Consider the following 19,318-nt stretch of genomic DNA (forward strand, 5'->3'; position numbering starts at 1 on the left):
CAAAAAAAAAAAAAAAAAGCAAAATACAGCAGATGTTTAGGCCAAATAGCTTATTTCCCCGAATTTGGTGGTGAAGGCAGTGAGGTTGGGAGATACGTGCTTTGTGGTCTCTGGATGGCTCACTCATTCTTATGAGCCCTCTGTTTACTCTGTTAAATGAACAGCTATTACAAACCAGCTTTAATGCAGTCTGTAGATCAGAGCTTTGCTTGAAGGCAGTTTGTAGCGTCTTCCAGCAAAGCAGGTAGAGCACATCACGGTGTCTGATATGCCTGTAAAAAGAGCTGGAGACGTTTCACTGATAGCGGTGGTTGTATTATCCAAGAACAGTGCATAAAAGTGCATTGCATATGCTGAATGGTTTTAGTTGGGCTTCCTCTTCTGCCTTGGATCAGAGGCTGTACCTCTCAAACAGTGCTCTAAGCTTCTCACTATTTGGCATTTCAGGGGCAGACAGGACAGGAGGAGGAGGAGTTTTTTTCCAGCTTGTATTGCTTTACTTGATGTTTGTATTTAAGCATTAATTTGTTCGGAAGTTTGAATCCCGGAATGCATATATATTCATAAATTAAGTAGCATCGGAGAATGTTCTTGGGTGCTGTAACTCCATCATATGTCCTGCTGAATTGTTCCAGCAATACCTGGCCTGCCCATGGCCCTACTAAAACAGCATGGTTTTCCAGTATGATTCAGGAGCTGGTACAGGCTGCTGCAGTGGGCAGAGTGCATGCAGTCACCCCAAGCTGACGGGTAATGGTAAGAATGTGGGCTGTTTTCTGCCTGCATCTGTGCCAGGGACAACTCAGAGTATAGTTAATCTTTAAAGTAGTTTTTAATTTAAAAAAAAAATATATATATATAGATATATAATTTATATTTTATATGTATATAATATATATATAATATATTTATAAATATCTATTTATATTTATTATATATCTATTTATTATATATCTTTTTATTTATATATTTCAATAATTTTATTTGTTCTCTGCCCTGCAGAGAAGGACCTGGGGGTCCTGATGGATGCAAAACTTAACATGAGCCAGCAGTGTGCTCACACAGCTCAGAAAACAAATGGTATCCTGGGCTCCATCAGAAGAGGGGTGGCCAGCAGGGACAAGGAGGTGATTGTCCCTCTCTGCTCTTGTGAGGCTCCATCTGGAGTACTGCATCCAAGGGTGGAGCCCCCAGTACAAGAAAGACAGGGAGCTGTTGGAGAGGGTCCAGAGGAGGGCCACAAAGATGATCAGGGGACTGGAGCACCTCCCCTATGAAGACAGGCTGAGGGAGCTGGGCTTGTTCAGCCTGGAGAAAAGAAGGCTGCGGGGTGACCTCATTGCAGCATTTCAGTACCTAAAGGGAGTCTATAAGCAGAAGGAGAGTCAACTCTTTGAAGTGGTAGATAACAACAGGACATGGGGAAATGGTTTTAAGTTGAGGGAGGGAAGATTCAGGTTGGATGTCAGGGGGAAGTTCTTTACTATGAGAATGGTGAGGTATTGGAACAGGCTGCTCAAAGAGGTTGTGGATGCCTTGTCTCTGGAGATGTTCAAGGCCAGGCTGGATAGGGCCCTGGGTAGCCTGGTCTAGCATTAAATAGGGAGGTTGGTGGCCCTGCATGTGGCAGGGGGGTTGGAGATTCATGATCCTTGAGGTCCCTTCCAACCCTGGCCATTCTGAGATTCTGTAATACAAATATAACCTATAAATTCTGTATCTTACCTCCCTGTGAGAAGTCTCTCTCATTTGCTCAATGATTTTTCAACCCAATATATGGATATAGAACAGTCCAAAAAAAAAGGGGGGGGATTAAGTATTGTCTACCGAGAATTCAGAGCAGACATTTGAACCAAGAACTGTCCACTTTTCTGATGGAGAACACATCATCAATGTGTTTCCTAGGCAGTTTGGTCTCATTGCTGTAGTGTAGCTTTTATGGTGAACTCAGATGGTGTCTGAGTCAGAGGTACAGAAAGGAGAATGATGCTCAAGTATGGCCTGCCCTCAATAGGAGCTCCTGGGGACATGTCTCTGCCCTGATACACATCGGTGATACATGGTCATTAATGCACAGAGGAGACTGAAGCTGTGCGCTTGCCAGTGGTGAAAGGGGAGTAGTGTGTGTTTGGGTTAAAATCACCATGGGAAGATGAGGGAATTACTGCTCTGGACCTTAGGTTCTGGTAAAGCCTTTTTAGTCAAATGGCAAACTGTAGCTGTGAAAAGCTATTGCATCTGATTTCATTACAAAAAGAATCTGTCTTTCTCCTTCCAAGAAGCTAAGTATTGGTCAGTGTTTACAACGTGGAGGAGGAAAGCCTTTGTTCGTATTAAGTTTTGGTGCTCTAAAAAAGGAGGATTTACTGACACTGCCTGGAACAACGGTGCTGTAGCTGATGAAGACAGAGAGAAATTGTCTGCCTCGCATCTATGGAATTTCCTGCCTATCCTTCCTGAAGGCTTTGGGAAGCTGCTTCAGACAGAAAGCCCTTAGCATCTGTAAAGGGAGAGGAGAACATCTATCAAACACGGGAAGATCAAAAACTGTGACTCCCTGTGGAGTGACTGTTGGGAGGGAAACAGCTGAATAATGTTGAACACATTCAGCTCTCTGACTTCACCTAACGCACAGTGTGAAGGCTGTGTTTGTAGTCAAAGAATGAATCATTTTTATGGATAGGGAGAAGATTTTGTGCTTTTGCCTTAAAAGGTACTACACTATTATTTGTTTGAGAGGTAATGCCACTTGCTTTTGCCTCCTTTTAGACAAACATAAACATAAATATTAGTCCAGAGTATGATCTGGTTTTTTTCTTTTTTTTTTTCCTGGCCTGTCCATGAGATGACTTGGGAGGTGGTGTAGGTGCTTGGTATGCTGTAAATGTTGGAGATCTGGCATGGGCTTTTAAAAACTCAATTATCTTAAAAAATTCAAGTTTCTTAAACCTCAGTGATAATTAGTCCCACATGGATAGCAAGAATATTCAGTGCCCATGTTCATGCTTCGGAATCCAGAGCTACAGTGCTTTTGAGTACAAAATCATTGAGACAGTCCAACCCTTCATCTTAAAAGTGCCTTTCATGATTACTTTTACAAGGAGCAGGCTGTTGTCTCAGAATCAGCAAGCTCTATGGGAAGAATATTCAGTGGGGGAACAGCATGACTGGGGTTGAGCTGACAGACAGCATCGTAATGAAATAAAATCTTGCACACATGGTTGCTGTTTTGTGAATGTGACCTTCTCTTTTCCAAAGACATAAGTCTTCCACTGGGAGCTGAAAGGTACAAAACAGCCTGACAACACAGCATGTCAGTGCGTGTCTCTACCATAAGTATAGCTAATATTTCCTATTAGTACTGTGTAGCACTCTCTGGGCAGCAATCAGTTCCATTTAAATAAGATGAATATGAAAGTAATAATGTTTCAGATTTTACTCTTGTACGTGCTGTCAAGGAAAGAAATGTTGATTTTTATTTTTTTTTAAATAGTCTAACAGTGAAATAAAATGAAAATGTAATTCCTACAACATGGTTAGTGCTCTTTTTAATTCTACCCTGTCCGAATTTTTTAGGGTTTTGAAGGTATTCCTGTCCAGAACCGCTCAGCGTATTCCATATATGACAGGTGGACGAGTGATGAGGATGCTGGCTGTAATTCTCCTGGTAGTGTTTTGGTTTCTTGTTGGCTGGACTTCTGCAATAACTCAAAATTTGGAGAGAAACATTCCTCTAATTGGCCAAGGGCAAACATCTGACCACCTGATCTTCAATATGTGCCTCATGGACCGCTGGGATTACATGATGGCTGTTGGTATGTTCATTTTCTAGTTTTTCTTCTAATGTCTAAAATAAGGCTTAGTTGCTTTTTCTTTGTATTTCTTTTCCTTTTAGAATATCTTAGAGCTTTATCAGGCTGCAAAACATCATTAGAAAAGCATGTAAGAGAATGAAATGTTGGTTTATATGTTTTTAAACGAGCTGAGAAGTAAAACAACTAAAATATACTGAGAATTTTATGACTTTCAAAGGTTTGTAACTAAGATGATAGTAACAAGGCGATTGGTTCTCCAGAAATGTTTTTTTTTTTTTTCTTGATTGCTGAATGTATCTAACTATTCTACACTAGTATATATAGTGAGAAATTGTGGTAGGAATACCTATGGTGGGCTTTGCATTTCTGCCCCACAGAACTGGACAGATCTGTTGTATGAGGATGGAGAGAACTTGCAAGAACACTCTTTCATAGAAAATTGCACATACTTTAATACGAAAGCAATGGGAATAAAAAATGCATACCAAACTTTTCAACTTAATACATTTTCTAGATATTCTGTCAGTGCTTGGGATAGGCAGGAGCTGAAAAAAATGCCACTCTGCAGAGTTCAGTTCTGTCATACTGAGGAAAAAAAGACACGTTTTTGTTTCCTTCATTTTATAACACACAGTGAGTTCCTAATGCCAGAGTGCAGTTATATGGTGAAAGGTTCTTCATCCTCAACACTGGACAGCTTCAGTGCATCTGCACCTAGACCCTTGGTTCCAGTACAGCACAGGTGTGCCATCCACACTGTCAAATACGTAAATGTTTTGAAATTTTAACTAAGTATTTAGCTTTCTGCCCTTTCCCTCCTTCCCCATGGACATCTTATTGACAGAGACCTGCTGCTGAAAATAAGGGCAAGGTAATGGGCTGCACTTCACATGGGAGTGAAGGCAAGATGAATAGAAACAGCCAGTGGTATTTGGAGTATTTTCTCTGAGAGTGGTGTACAGAATGCCAATGCACTGTAATATAACATTTTAAAGGACAAACCACTGCTTCCAGCTTCACCAAGAACTTTCCACAGCTCTAAGCTACTCGGTCCCCTCTCATCCCTATGCTGCGCTCTGCTCTTCCCTCCTTCGTGTAAGAAATCTCAGGCACACTGTTCCTCATTTGTGGATATTCTCATGGGTAAACAACATGGAGAGAAGTATAAACAAGTACTTGTTGAAATGTGTCTCTATCTGGGTCCTTTGGAGGGGTATACTAAGAAAATAGAACTCTGTTTTGTCATAATACAACAGTATTATCACCAGAAATGATGTAAAATTAATAACAAAGGAGAATCGAATGTGGAACATGATGCCATCTTCACTGATCTATTTTGGATGAAAATTTTACTGCGTTTCACAGCTGGTAATACAGAGTAGAATTATTACAACTTTGATGCCAGTAGTTGTTGCATAATGGCAAACAAATGTATTTATTCCCTTCATCTTACAACTGAACTGAATAACAGCTCAGATTTTAATGGCTAAATATGACCCTTTTGATACTAAATGATGTGTTGGAAATAGCAAAGATTATTTTTTAAGACAAATTTACATCTAGAGGAATTTTTAATTTATTTTTTTCCTTTTCAAGATGCACTTAAACACAGTAGAAACAAAGCTGACTCGCAAGCCTAAATACAGTTGGTTGTAATTTTGTTTGTTCTGGCATTTTGCCTTTGCACCCAGACTACCTTGTAACATTTGTGCAAGTCTTCAGTAAACTATGGAGTTGTGAGTGGTTTTGCACTTGGGCCGGAGGAATCCCAGGCATCCATACAGACTGGAAGGAGTGGTCCTTGAGAGCAGCCCTGCAGAGAAGGACCTGGGGGTCCTGATGGATGCAAAACTTAACATGAGCCAGCAGTGTGCTCTCACAGCTCAGAAAACAAATGGTATCCTGGGCTCCATCAGAAGAGGGGTGGTCAGCAGGGACAAGGAGCTGTTAGAGAGGGTCCAGAGGAGGGCCACGAAGATGATGAGGGGACTGGAGCACCTCCCCTATGAGGACAGGCTGAGGGAGCTGGGCTTGTTCAGCCTGGAGAAAAGAAGGCTGCGGGGTGACCTCATTGCAGCATTTCAGTACCGAAAGGGAGCCTACAAACAGGAGGGGAATCAACTCTTTGAAAGATTTTACAAATGCAGGACATGGGGAAATGGTTTTATGTTGAGGGAGGGAAGATTTAGGTTGGATGTCAGTAGTAAATTCTTTCCAGAGAGATTGGTGAGGTGCTGGAACAGGCTGCCCAAAGAGGTTGTGGATGCCCCATCCCTGGAGGTGTTCAGAGTGAGACTGGCTGGGGCCCTGGGCAGCCTGGTCTAGGATTAAATGTGGAGGATGTTGGCCCTGCGTGTGGCAGGGAGTTGGAGATTCATGACTGTTGAGGTCCCTTCCAACCCTGGCCATTCTGTGATTCTGCGATTCTGTGAGTGATAGCAGGATTTGTACAGCTGTAAGCCTGTACTAACCTGTGTGTACATTTATCAATGTATGTGCACTTGAAGGTGTTTATTGTTAAGAGAATCTGAAAAGGTTACAGCCAGGAGGACCTAGTTCCAAAACCAGATATTTCATATCAAAAAGCTGTCAGGAGAAATACACATAATGCATACACAGAACCCCCCTTTCATTCCTGCAGTTAACTGGGAGTAGCCTTCTGAAAGATTTTGTGCTGCAAATTATGTGATAGATTATGATATTTGATTTAAAGTGGCAAAATAAAAATGCAGGATGATAATCTGTGAAAGATTTATTTCATTTGATTTAGCCCGGCACAGGACTTTAAGGAAAGCTAGTGAATATTTTGTAATATATTCTGTCACCTGTAGCCAATGCTCCAATGCCTCACTGTTTTTCACTCTGCTGGCAATGTCTCACTGAAATGTAGGGAGGGAATTTTCAAGGTCACAGATTAGTGAAGTGAGAATTAACAAGGCTCTGTTAGAAAGTCATAATGAGATGAAGCCTTTATGCTACCAGAGATTACTGGAGTTAGGATTTATGAAGCATTTTCCATACTAATCATCCTACTTAGGCTCTATCTCCAGAGACCTTTATTGCAGTGAATGTTTTATAGTTACATTTCCATTAAGTTTGAGAGGGTGCTCTGCGAGAGAAGTAGGGACTTAGATATAAAGGTTGTCACCGTTTTTAACACTGCCTTTCTACTCTGTGATATGCTGATGAGAGAAATTAGCCTTCAGTAAATGCTTATCAGTGTAATGTAATGTAAGTTAGTATGTCCTTTCCTTGACGTTGGATACTTGTGGGGATTTTAATTGGCACTTTCCTAGATTCTTTTATTTCCATTGTGTTTGTGCACCGCTGTCAGAGTTGTGACACCTGTCTCCTAGACAAGCCATGGCATGGATCACAACCTGAGATTTTACAGAAAGTCTCAAGGGCCTTAAAAGGCTCATCCTTTCTGTTTTGGCTTGAATAAGTCCTATATCTCTACCACAGCTTGATTTCTGATTTCAAATTAGAAAAGAATAGCTGAAAAACTTGTGGTACCCAAAGGCTCGTGGTGTCACAAATCAAACTATTATTCTTTACCTGGAGGGAAGAATCATCTAAGTGAAAGAGATGTGAGCACACGACTCAAAAAAAAAAAAAACAAAACAAAACAAAACAAAACAAAACCTTCCCAGTAAAAGAAATAATAAGTTTAATGTGCAGAACCCCTGGCAGGAGAGAAAGATAGGCAGAGAGGTAAACATGCATATGCAAACACCAGTAAAAAGCAGAGGTGAAATCTTGGTGCATGAAGGATCTTGTCTGTGTTAGGGCCAGGGTTTTACCCAATGTGGTAACCATTTAAGCTCTTGTTTTTAAAAATCCCCATGTGTACCCTGTGTCTGTGTTTTGTCATTTTATTTAAACTAGAAGTTAAAGGCAGGTTTTAAACAAATGCAGTTAGGTGTTTTTCCCATCACAAGTGTGATTCCCACTGGCAGGAGCTGTGCTTGTCTGGCTCAGCTGCATTAATTGGGAGTTCAGGTTTTGGGTTCTGGATATCAAGGGAATTACAAACACACAACTCTGTCATAATTACTGAATGCCCTCAGCCAGGAAAAGGAACAAAGAAGTATTTTAGTCTGTGTTCCCAAAAGGGTTTCCTCCCACTGTTCATTTGTTAATATTTAACCTATATAATCTTTACATCTGAAGAGGATATGAATTGCCAGGACCAGCTCTGACAGATTGGGAATTAAGGGTTCCCTTAAAGTTCTGACTTAGGGCATTGTGACACAGCCTCACAGAGACCCCTTATTAAGTTTTGTACAGGCCCTCAGCTGCATTCCGTGAATGAGTGGTTATTATTTCTTTTTGTTATCCCCATTTGATGTGGCCCTATGCCATATTTAGAGTACTTTGTTCAGAGTATTCAGTGATAGAAGAACTGTTAATTTCCAAATGAGCATTCTTAAGCCATGTTCTCCTTAGCATGAATGTACAAAGATCAGTGCCATAAATTGTCAGCAAAAGTTATCTCTTGAGACATCTGGGAACTAATTCTTCTGAGCAGTGTTTATAGCCTTCTTCATATGGAAAGCCCAGCCAGAAGGTAATTGTTAGAATTCAACACCGATGAAATCTGGCTTCAGTTTTCATGTGAAAATAGTGATTGCTTGTGAAAAGCTTACTCGATAAGTGATACAACCAGGACTGTCTAACACCAGAAATAGGAAGTGAATCCTGTTTTACAAACAAGCCTTCCTCGGCTTTTACGACGACTGCCCTTGTTCTGATTGTAATGGATGGAGGAGCCATAGAGCAGTCCATTACAGTACTGAGAATTATGGTTTGTATTCAGAATCTGAGGGAAAAAAATGCTGTAGCTGTGGAACAATACTGCTTTGTGAATAGTGCAAGGTTCAGAATGCCAAACAGACTTAGTTAAAGTCAAACTTGTAAAAGGTTCTCCCTTCTTAAACACATGATGAAAGCATGCAAAGTATTTCACTATTTCTGGAGAGCAACGTCCTGCGGTACTGCTTCTTGAGCAAAATCAATGTGGTTGGATATGGAACATCATACAGAGTCATGAAAATTGGTTTTAAACCATGAAGGCTATCTTATTTTTGTGGATAACATTTGAGCAGCAGCATTAGCATGTGGTCTGGCTGCCGGTGCAAGAGAGCTCCCTCCCACTGCCCACAGCCATGTTCTCCTGAAGAGGCACCAGGAGGAGGTCATTTCTGGCAGGGTGGGAGAGTTGAATATCAGCCTAAAATAACTCACTTTCCCTTCTAGGCCACGGCAAGAAGCAAACTCATAGTTCAGGATTTAAGCTGTTCACAAATATGATTAAATTTAATTCCACTGCCATCTTGAAGTGACAAGGTGGCATTATCCTCATTTTGCACAGGCAGTGCTGAGGCACAATAGATTAGGATTTCGTGGTCAGTGTAATCTGTGTGTCCATTTTGCAATGCTTTTGGCTCAGTTACAGAGCTCAGTCATACCTATGTAGAATATGTTATATATTGTCTCACTGGCCAGGAATACAGCCCTGTGTGCTCAGTTCTGCTGCAACAAAACAAATTCTAGGTTGGTCCCCAACTAACAAGAAGAACATCTTCTGAGATTGTGACTGTGAAACATGGCTTGAGTGGTGACTTTTGCATTTGTAGAGGAGCTCTGAGGCACGAAATTAGAATTCAGTTCTCTTGCATGTGCTCGAGACCATTTTTTTTTTCTCCTACAGTCTTTTGTCTTATTCACTAAGCATCTAAAATGTTGTTTGCAGAAAATTATACGGCTTTCTTTATTAATCAGCCTTGATTTATCTCTGGAATTGCTGGAACTCACTCCTGTTGGGGCTGGGCAGGCAGGTGTGAGTCAGGAGCACGTCATTCTGCATCATCTAAGTGAGGCCTGACAGTTCAAGGCTCAGAGATGTCATGGAGGCACTGGAACAGTCTGGCAAGAGACTTGTGGATGCCTGGTGTTCAAGGTCAGGTTGGATGGGGGCCTGGGCAGCATTGTCTGGTGGAAGGTGTCCCTGCCCATGCAGGAAGGTTGGAACTGGATGATCTTTAATGTCCCTTCCAGTGTTCTGTAATCCTATGATTGCATGGCTATCTCTGGACACAGGTGTGCCTTGTACTAGTTTTAAATATGAAAGAATAATTAACAGTACAGACAACTGCACGTTTAGCAAACCCTAGTAAATACACTATCTCAGATCTTCAAGAAGTCTGAGTCAAGAAGACCAACCTGAGTGTATCTTTCTATACACAGCAGATATGTATCACGTACCGTGGATACCTCATTGACGCTCATTCTCAGAAGATGCAGAGTATGACCAGTGGCCCAGGTAGATCCCAGGTGGGCAGGCATGGACTGCCCCTGGTTGTAATGGGGTATAGGCTAGTCCAGTGTGGTGGGTAATGAAGTTAAGTGTTCCAGAATGCTCCCTTTTCTAATACCATGGGCATTACAAACAAAAGGAATGATCATATTTTTAAAACGCTGAAGAATATATATAACCAGGCAGGTTATACATTTAAAGATTGATTAATTTATGCACATGGCATATTGAGGCCACATTGTGTTTACATTTCACCTTCTGTGTTTCTAAAGCAGTCATTTTTTTTGCCAGTCAGAGGTTTGCATCCATCTGAATGCCTGGTTTGGACAGTTATAAAATAGCTACTACAAGTTTTTAAATAGTTTTTTTTACTTCACATTCCCTGTCAGCCGTTGGCAGGTCGCTCCAGTAGGAATTCCCATTATTTTTCAGAAGCGGAAAAGAAAACACGTCTTGTACTTAATAAGTAAAAGTAATAAGTAATTTTTAAGCCTTATGATGAATCATATTTGAAGGACTAAGATTATGTATTTTGGACTTTGAATTTGGTCTCGACAGGTTTGCATTATTGTAATACAGTCCTTTAGTTTTCAAGTTACTTTTCCAACACCAGGCTCGTAGTGAAATATTCAGCAAACCAGATTTTGTTCATTATAGATATTTTGTGCAAGACGGTCACTAATGTGCAAAGAACAAAACTAGAAAGACCTCAGAGATAAATCATGCTTAAGAGTCTTGCTCTTACATGTTTCACTATCCATCTATCTATTCAGCTATCAACTTAAAGTTAGTTTCTTCAGCTGTGTCTCCTATAACAAATATATAATTATATTAGCTTGTTTTATGTTGAGAGATCAGAGAGACTGTATAGGAAAATAATAGAGCAAATTTTTGTATCTTCAGATTTTCATTACAAAATGCTAACAGTATGTATCTAATTGTGTGAATACAATTTTCCCCCTCAAGCTCAACTTTTACACAGTACATATAAGCTGTGTAATTAGTGGTTTTGATAATAAATTGTTTTTCCATTAATATGTTTTGCTTGTTATCACTAACAAAATTATTGTTGTGTTGGTTTTGGCAACCATAGGAACTCTGTTGTTTTACCTTGTGTTTTTAAAGCTATTTCCCATTTCTGTTACATACCAGATGTCTCACTAATTATTTTCTACATATAGGAATGCCCACTCTGCTCTAACTGTAAAGCTTTTATAAAAGCATTATTCATTAAACAGTGCAAACTGCTATTGTACTTTAGTATATTAATGTTTTGAAATACCCTCTTCTTGTCTTAGGGACTCTGTGTATGATCATGAAACTGAAAATTATGAAATCTGCAGAATTAATCAGATCCAAGGCTCATTCGCTCCTACTTACTGCAGTTCATTGTAATTCTCTTTACTACCTGTATGCAACTTATTCACTTTCATTTCTGTTATCTTGAAATTCTTTTTCAGTCTGGATAAATATATTATTTATATTATATATTCTTGCAAATCTTCAGAGTTACATCAGATCTTGTTTTAATAGTAAAAATAAGCAAAATTTGGCCCACACTTCTTACTTTGTGAATACTTTCAGCATTATAGTTTTCTACATGTATTTTCATGCCATTAAAAGCCCAGCATTTTCAAACTTTAAACTTCTGTTAGCACTGGTAACTAATCATTTATATCAGTAAGAGACCTTTTCACTTTGGTTGTAGAAGAGGGAGAAAAATGAACCATATACTTCGGGGATATATGCCTGTTATTTCATAATTAGTTTTTACATTAACTATGCAGCTCTACTGATAATTTCTTTATTCCTTTATTTATTTATACTGTGGTATGCTTTGGATAAAAGGCAAAATGAGAGGAAATAGGCCATGTGGGGTGTTCTGGGGAATGCCTTCTGAAATAAGGGTTTCTACTGAACATAGGACAATAAAATACAGTAATTTGGCTTTAGAATTCTGTGAATGCATTTTCTCCTTTTCAGTTTCATCTTAAACCAATACAGAGCAATTAGAGCAATACATTTCATTACTTTGAAGAGCAGTACATTTCAGTGCCATGACTCTGCATGAGCAAGATAAGTGTACTTAGAGAAAACAAAACTGATAATATTTGTAAAGGAGCCTGATGTCTTATTGTAGCAAAATCCATATTCAGCTGGTTCAGAGAAGATTTAAGGAACAAGATGGCTTGATAGGGAATTCCTGTGTAGGTGTTTTTAAGAAACTAGAATAATACATAGAATTCAGTGATAGCATAGCTCCTATGTATAGAAGATATTAGAAGTTTTGAAACCAAAACCAATAACGATTGGCTGATAGCTCCCATACAGGGCAGTCACCAGTCACCTGTTCTAGGTACAGTACAATAACATGTATTTACAAAAAGAAGTATGATAAATGACTGATTTCCCATTACATTGCATCTTGCCATATTTTTAATTTAATTTATTTCTACATATATAGTCAGTTGTAATTTAAGGCACAGTGACAAAGTACAGAACTTCAGAAATCAACAAAAAACTGAACGTGGAATTTTCCTTTAGTGCAGGCAGCTGTCTGGATTCAGTTCAGAGATGAGGGGCTGAGGTAGGGTTCAACTCACTTACCAGTCGTCTGAGACCTTGCTATTCAGGGTAGTCATCAGAGTGCTTTCAATTCTAAGGAGAAGCATGGCATCTTGCCATATTAGGATGTGATGCCTTGCAGTGCAGAGCTGGCTGGCTGCTCGTAGGCAGCAAGAAGACCTCTGGCTGAGCATAGATGAGTTTAGTCCTAACCCTTCCACAAAATACAACGGTCAGTGGATTAGTTACAAAAGTTCAACAAGCCAAAAACAGTGTGTGAGTAACAGTGGGATTACACTCAATTTCTGATGCTGGCCCAGGTATTGCAGGGTTCTCTTACAGAAGCGCACCTTACTGCTCAGGCTCAACCACTTACAGCCACGTCAGCCCAGAGTGCAAGGCAAGGCACAAAGGTGCCAGCTGTATTCCTGCTACATGGCAGACCTGTGTTTTTGTCCTTCAAGGGGAGGTTTTTCAAGGTGGCTGTGACATGATTTCAGTTGTATCAAAAGGAAAATGATACCACAGCAGAGCGTCTACAGGAACCTGCTGCCAGAGGACTGGTGGATGCAGATGACTTATCTCTAACAGCATAGTCTAAGCTGATGCTGACCCTTTCTTCCTTTATTCATTTTTCTTCTAACAGAGAGAGAGACACGTCATTTGTTATAATTATGTTAGGCCCTCAGAAGTGACTCATAATATTATGGGCACCAGCAAAATTAACTGTCATGAACAGTGGAAATTTTTAAACCCGAAATAAATTGTTTTATCTGAGTTACAAACCTTTGAAATGAAAATGTTGACTTAAAAACTTTAAGTCTTTAGCAGCACCAGTAGCTGCCTCTCTAACAAAAACCAAAGCTACAAGTAATCATATTTGTTATTTTAAGTAATGTCAAGCTTCTGTAGTACCAATTTGAAAAATGAGCAAGCAATTATTAGACATTGTCTCAGGGAAGAAATTATTTGATATTGCCTTAATAGTTTCTATATTGAAAAGCTAAAACACTGCAAGTGCAAAGATTCCTGATATAGAGAAAAAAATGGTGCTTAAAATTAAACCCAGATGTACAGTAACAGTATCTGAAAGAGTTTGAACGCCAATGTGTGTAGCAATATACATTTATACGTGTATACTGTCTTTGTATGGATACTCACACGTGCAGAAGATACTGTAGTACTTCAAATTTCCTTCCTTTTTCATCTATAAAACTAATTGCAAATTATTTCTTTTTGTTCTTCTCACAGCTGAATTTTTATTCCTCTTGTGGGGTGTTTATCTCTGCTATGCAGTGCGGACAGTCCCATCAGCATTTCATGAGCCGCGTTATATGGCTGTTGCAGTTCACAATGAGCTCATTATCTCTGCTATATTCCATACAATTAGGCAAGTGATGTGTAGATCTAGTAATTAGCTATTTATCTTTCAGGTTTCATATGGTGCAACATAAAATGGATAAATGGAGTAGGATGCATAAGGAAAAGTCTCAAATATTTATTAATATATATTAATATATTAATTACTAAACTTGAAACTGTTCCCATAGAATTCAAGAATGTATATGATCAACTTGTTAATAATATATATTCAGGGTGTTTGGTTTTTTTTCCATATTGCTAGCTAATGCGTTCTTTGTTCAAAGTTCAGTACACGTGATAAACTAGAGGTAGGAGAAATATTGTCAGTCTTGTATCACTTACACACCACTCACTGGTTTGCATCCCTAGAAAAGCAGCAGGTAAGAATGTTGGTTTGTATGAATATGTCCTGGTGTGTAACAGATTGGCAAAGTGCAGCTGTATGTTGAGATAATTGCACTGGTTTGTGCATGAGGCATAGTGCTTTATATGCTGACTTAAGAAGTGTTATGCTGTAACAGTAATATAAGGCATGTATTTCTTTGAAAGCTTATAATGAGCTCAATGTTTCATATTTGTGAATTATCAGAATAGCAACAAGCAAATAAGGATCTTTGCCAGAGCTGCATGAAAATTATCTTATCTGCCTTTCCCTCAGAGCACCTCCTAATAAGGAGTTTGGAATAGCAAGACAACATGAATTTCACCTCATGCACCAGGAGATTCTTATGACTTGTTACATTCTTGCACCTTCCTTTGCCTCCTGACAGACCTTATCTACTCTGATTTATTTTTTTTTTTACACCATTCCACTGACAATCTTCAAATGCTCCTTTCCGTTTCTAGGTCTGTCTTGGAGCTCACATTTCTCTGTGCCTTCTTTTATGTTTTCTTCCATGCTGCAGCATTTTTCTCTGAGTAAAGACCAGCAAAAGAAAGAAAAGAAATATTTCAACTCTTATCCTGCTGGGTTCTCTCTTTCCCTGCCATGGTTGTAAAGTTCACTACACTTCTCAGGCTTGCAACTTTTTCTTTCCTTAATCTTCTCCTAACCCCATATCTTGCCATCCATGCATATTCAAAATCTCCTTGTTTACTCCCTAACAGAAACATATGAAAAATTGTTTTAAAAATTTGTATTTGGTTGAAATGTTTTTCTTTTCATTCTTGATAGGGTAGATGTAAAACTCAGTTTCAGTACTTTTGAATCGCTTCCTACTAATATGGTACTTTTGAATCACCTACAACTCGTATGGTAGCCTTTCAGTCAAAATTTTGCCCCAGTAATTAATATTCTTAAACCATACTTTGGTTCATGGTAGAACATACAGCTCAGTGCATTAGGAAAAGTATTTTGTGGGCTGCAAGTTTCTTTTAATAATGGGATGGAAGTAATCATCCAAACCTGAGGATTTTCCTTGAAACTAGGAATATGAGAAAAAGGAGACACTCCTCTCACATAGACCTGGTCCTTTTGGCATTTCTAATCCAGCCAGTGGTTTACTTGTTTTCAGTAGCAAACTTACAGACTTTTTCCATTTTTCTGAAATGTTCCTACGTTGTTTGATCTTAACCAAGCAAAGAATTTTGAAGAGATTTCTTCTGTCTACGCCTTCTTTTAGAATAAGTGTAGTGCAGTTAGGCAAAGAAGGCATGGAAGGACTTGATCTTTCCCATTATCTGTTCTTTCAGCCTAGGGTCTGCTGATTTTGTTCTTCCTTCTTTTTTTAAAAAGAATGCACATTTAGTATTGCTTTCTTTTCTGCCACATGCTGATTTGCTGAAGAAACATCATGCATTTTTTGTAGACAGGAACGAACAAAATGCACTGGAAATAGAGTCCCTCCTGAGATGATGTGTGTATCCATACGCACAAGTCTTAACCCAGTCTCAAATTCACTTTTCTTTACATTCACCTTTTCTTGCTTCTGTTTTCTCTGCCAAGTTCTACGTGTAACTGAAGGACCTGCGGTGTAAGATGTTTTTATGTTTGATGATTTATATGATTTATATGATATATCTGAATTGTCATGAAGTTGATAGCACTGGAGTCTTGAAGTACACCTACTATTATATTGCAGCCATCCAGTTTGAAAACTCCTGAAGCTCACAGAAGATTAATGTGAGCACCAAGTAAAACCTTGAATTGTTTATGTTTGTTCTTTAAAAGTGTGATTCCCATTCCAGAAACAGAAGGTTCTTGATTACTTTCTGATCAGCATAATATTACTTTTCTGCACTTTCTCTTGTATTATTGAGAAAAATTTTGATGGAAAAATTTCGTTTCAATAGAAACTCTGTCTATACAATGTTCAGGCACAGAGCTCTGTTAGTAACAACTTGCTCACATGCCACTAGCACATCTTATTGCCTCTTCTTTCTGATTTTCTGTGATAGTTCTTAACCCATCTACCTTAGCACTTTTCTGTCCTTGTCTTCTCCCTCATAAACAACCCACTCTTCTGTTACTTTCTCATTACTGTTAGTCCCAGTTTTGCTACATTTGTATTCAAATCTGGTATTTCTGATATTATAACCAAGGTATGCAAAGCTTATAGACTATTGTCAGTACAGTTACATCAGGACTGTTGGCCTTGCAAGTTCTGCTCACTAAAGGGCCTACAGCACTCCCTTAATTACCTGTGAAGTTTGACTGTCTTTCAGATGATGCCCTGCCATCCATCATGGCACTATCTGTAGCTTTTTGCTCTGCTGTTTGTTATACCCAGCAGTCTCTCCTGTCATCTCTGATAGTTCTTGCGTTCAGATAGCTGAACCTTTGGCCTGAGTCTTGTCATCTGCCTGCACATCTTAGTAGCAACAGCTGTATTGTCAGAAAGAAGAACTTAAAACATTTTATTGTATTAATGGAACGCTATATTTGCAAAGTAATAAGGAAGTAATCATTAATATATTATTGTGGCATATAAGCCAATGTTTCATGCCAGACTATTTCTGTTAACAAAAGCTTCTGCAAAATGTGCATCTGTGATCTTGGGTAAGCTGCAAATCTCATTTTGATGTGAATGATTTACATAAACCTGCAGATTACAAGCCGGTGATACGTCCATTCATCCATTGCATTGCTTACCATTTATATCTTTGGGAGTCCACTAAAGCAGAAAAGCCAAGCTGCTCTAACTGCAGTGCTTGCTCTACCAATCTTTTAGAAAGCTCAGCAAGGAACTGCTTCGTTAGTGAAGTTCAGCCACCCATTTCCTAGTGTTTGCAGGGCTCTTGGACCATAAGTGGTCTTGAAATCAACACCATTTCTTTGTACCCACTGACATGCAGGTCAGTTCTGTTCTCTCTTTGTTGGCTTATCAGCCTCACTCTGTAGCTGCAATCTCTGGACATCCTCTATTTATAAAGTGCACTGCAAAGTATCATAGTACATGTTCTTACTTTACCTAAAATCAGCAGTTCACATCCTTAATGCAAACTGCCATAATTCAGTTCATGCCAAAGACTATTTACACTGTCTGAAAAAAGCTCCAGCTACATAGAATAAGAACACTGGAATAAGCAACGTCCTTTAAGACCTGCTGTTATTTTCATACTTTGTTTTGGCTTGTGTTGTTGTTTTTGTGTTTTTTTTCCTGAATTGTTTTGAATCTGTGGTATATAGGTAAAGCATGTGAATATAATGTTTAGTCTGTATGAAATCACTGCAAAACAAAACCAGTTGTGCTTGGCCTTTCAGTGAAAAGAAACCTAAGGAACATTTAAAATGTTAAATAGAATGCACTGGAGAAAAGACAGTGAATTGCAATGCAATTCTTTTTTCAGATTCATTCTTGCTTCAAGACTTCAGTCTGACTGGATGCTGATGCTGTTCTTTGCACACACGCACTTGACTGTGACAGTCACTGTTGGGCTACTACTGATCCCTAAGGTATTCTATTCTTTTTATTTTTATCAAGACCAGGAAGATAAGTTTGTCTTGCTGAAGCAATTCTGTATAAAATTAGCAAGCAACTGGTAGAAAAGGAAGGTGTAAAATTTGTCTAATGCCTAAAAATGTATCTGATTTTTTTTTTCTTTTATAAACTCTTACACATTTTGAAAGATTCTTTCTTCTGATTTTCAAAATTCCATAGATTAAAAGGACTTTTATTTTCAATTTAAACTAAGCAAGTAAATGGATTTGATTCATGCAAGAAGGAAAGATCTTGCCTAGCGATCCCTACTTCAAGTATTTGCTTGACTGGGCCACTGGCAGTGTTACTTGAGATCAAAGAGTTTGGGTGAGGGCCTAGAAAGACTAGCATGGACCATTAAATAAAAGTGGTATGTGGAGCTTAGACAGGCTATGAGATGGAGTGACTGGGACCTAAACCCAGCACTGTGTGGTGATTTCATCCTGATGGGTATCTGAGCTCCATCATACAGCTCTGTCACTTCTCCTCCTCAAAGGAAAAAGGAGAGAAAATAGGATGAAAAAATGCTCAAGGGTTGAGATAAGGACAGGGAGATCATTCACCAATTGTCATCATGGTAAAACAGACTCAGCATAGAAAGATTAACTTATTACTAGAGCAGAGCAATAAGAAACTGAAAATAAACTGAATACACCTTCCCTCCATCCATCCTCTGTTTCCTCCCCAGGAGCGGCACAGAGGATGAGGGAAAGGGGGCTGTGATCAGTCTATAACACTTGGTCTTGCCACTCTTCCATGGTCACTCTGCCCCTGCCCCACCTGGGGTCCCTCTCACAGGATGCCATCCTTCCTGAACTGGTCCCACATGGGCTCCCCAATGGCTTCAGCTCTCCAGGCACTGCTCCAGCACAGCTCTGTACCATGGAGCCCACCCTTCAGGCACTGCTCCACACAGGTCCCCACATTTAGCAGCTCCCCCAGCCCTCCTGCCCCACTGCAGGCTCCTCCCCATGGGCTGCAGCATGGGGACGTACCAGTCCTGCATACCACGAAGAACCTGTCTGTGCTACAGTAGGGTGCACCTGCTGCAGCAGGGTGAGAAGATGAATGTGTGCAAGACAAAAGAAGATGCAGATGACAGGATACAGGGAAGAGAACAGGATGAGCTTTGGGCACCGCTGCGCAGCTTTCAGAATGGAACGATAAAATGCCTGTCAGCTCCACCTGCCTCTTGCACCTGTCTGTAGGATTTGAGTGTAGCTTTCTTCTTGTGCAGTACTCCAGCAAAACAAGTGGCTTTATAATGGCTCTTGAAATGACTTGTAACATTAATTAAAAAGTCAAGAATCAAAGGTAACGGTAAAGGTGAAAGTTGC

The 19,318-nt window shown here is 39.5% G+C and overlaps 1 protein-coding gene across 1 annotated transcript in view; it reads left to right on the forward strand.

Moving 5' to 3' along the window:
* GPR158 (G protein-coupled receptor 158) overlaps positions 1 to 19,318 on the forward strand; it is a 179,766-nt gene that overhangs the window by 152,995 nt on the left and 7,453 nt on the right. Inside the window, exons 7-9 of the mRNA XM_031614314.2 lie at positions 3,577 to 3,815; positions 13,951 to 14,089; positions 17,851 to 17,956. Of these exons, the coding sequence (XP_031470174.1) occupies positions 3,577 to 3,815; positions 13,951 to 14,089; positions 17,851 to 17,956 (484 nt within the window). The remainder of the gene's footprint in view (positions 1 to 3,576; positions 3,816 to 13,950; positions 14,090 to 17,850; positions 17,957 to 19,318) is intronic.

This window comes from Phasianus colchicus, chromosome 6 (genome assembly GCF_987193195.1).
Source record: "Phasianus colchicus chromosome 6, bPhaCol1.hap1.1, whole genome shotgun sequence".
NCBI classification, from domain to species: Eukaryota; Metazoa; Chordata; class Aves; order Galliformes; family Phasianidae; genus Phasianus; species Phasianus colchicus.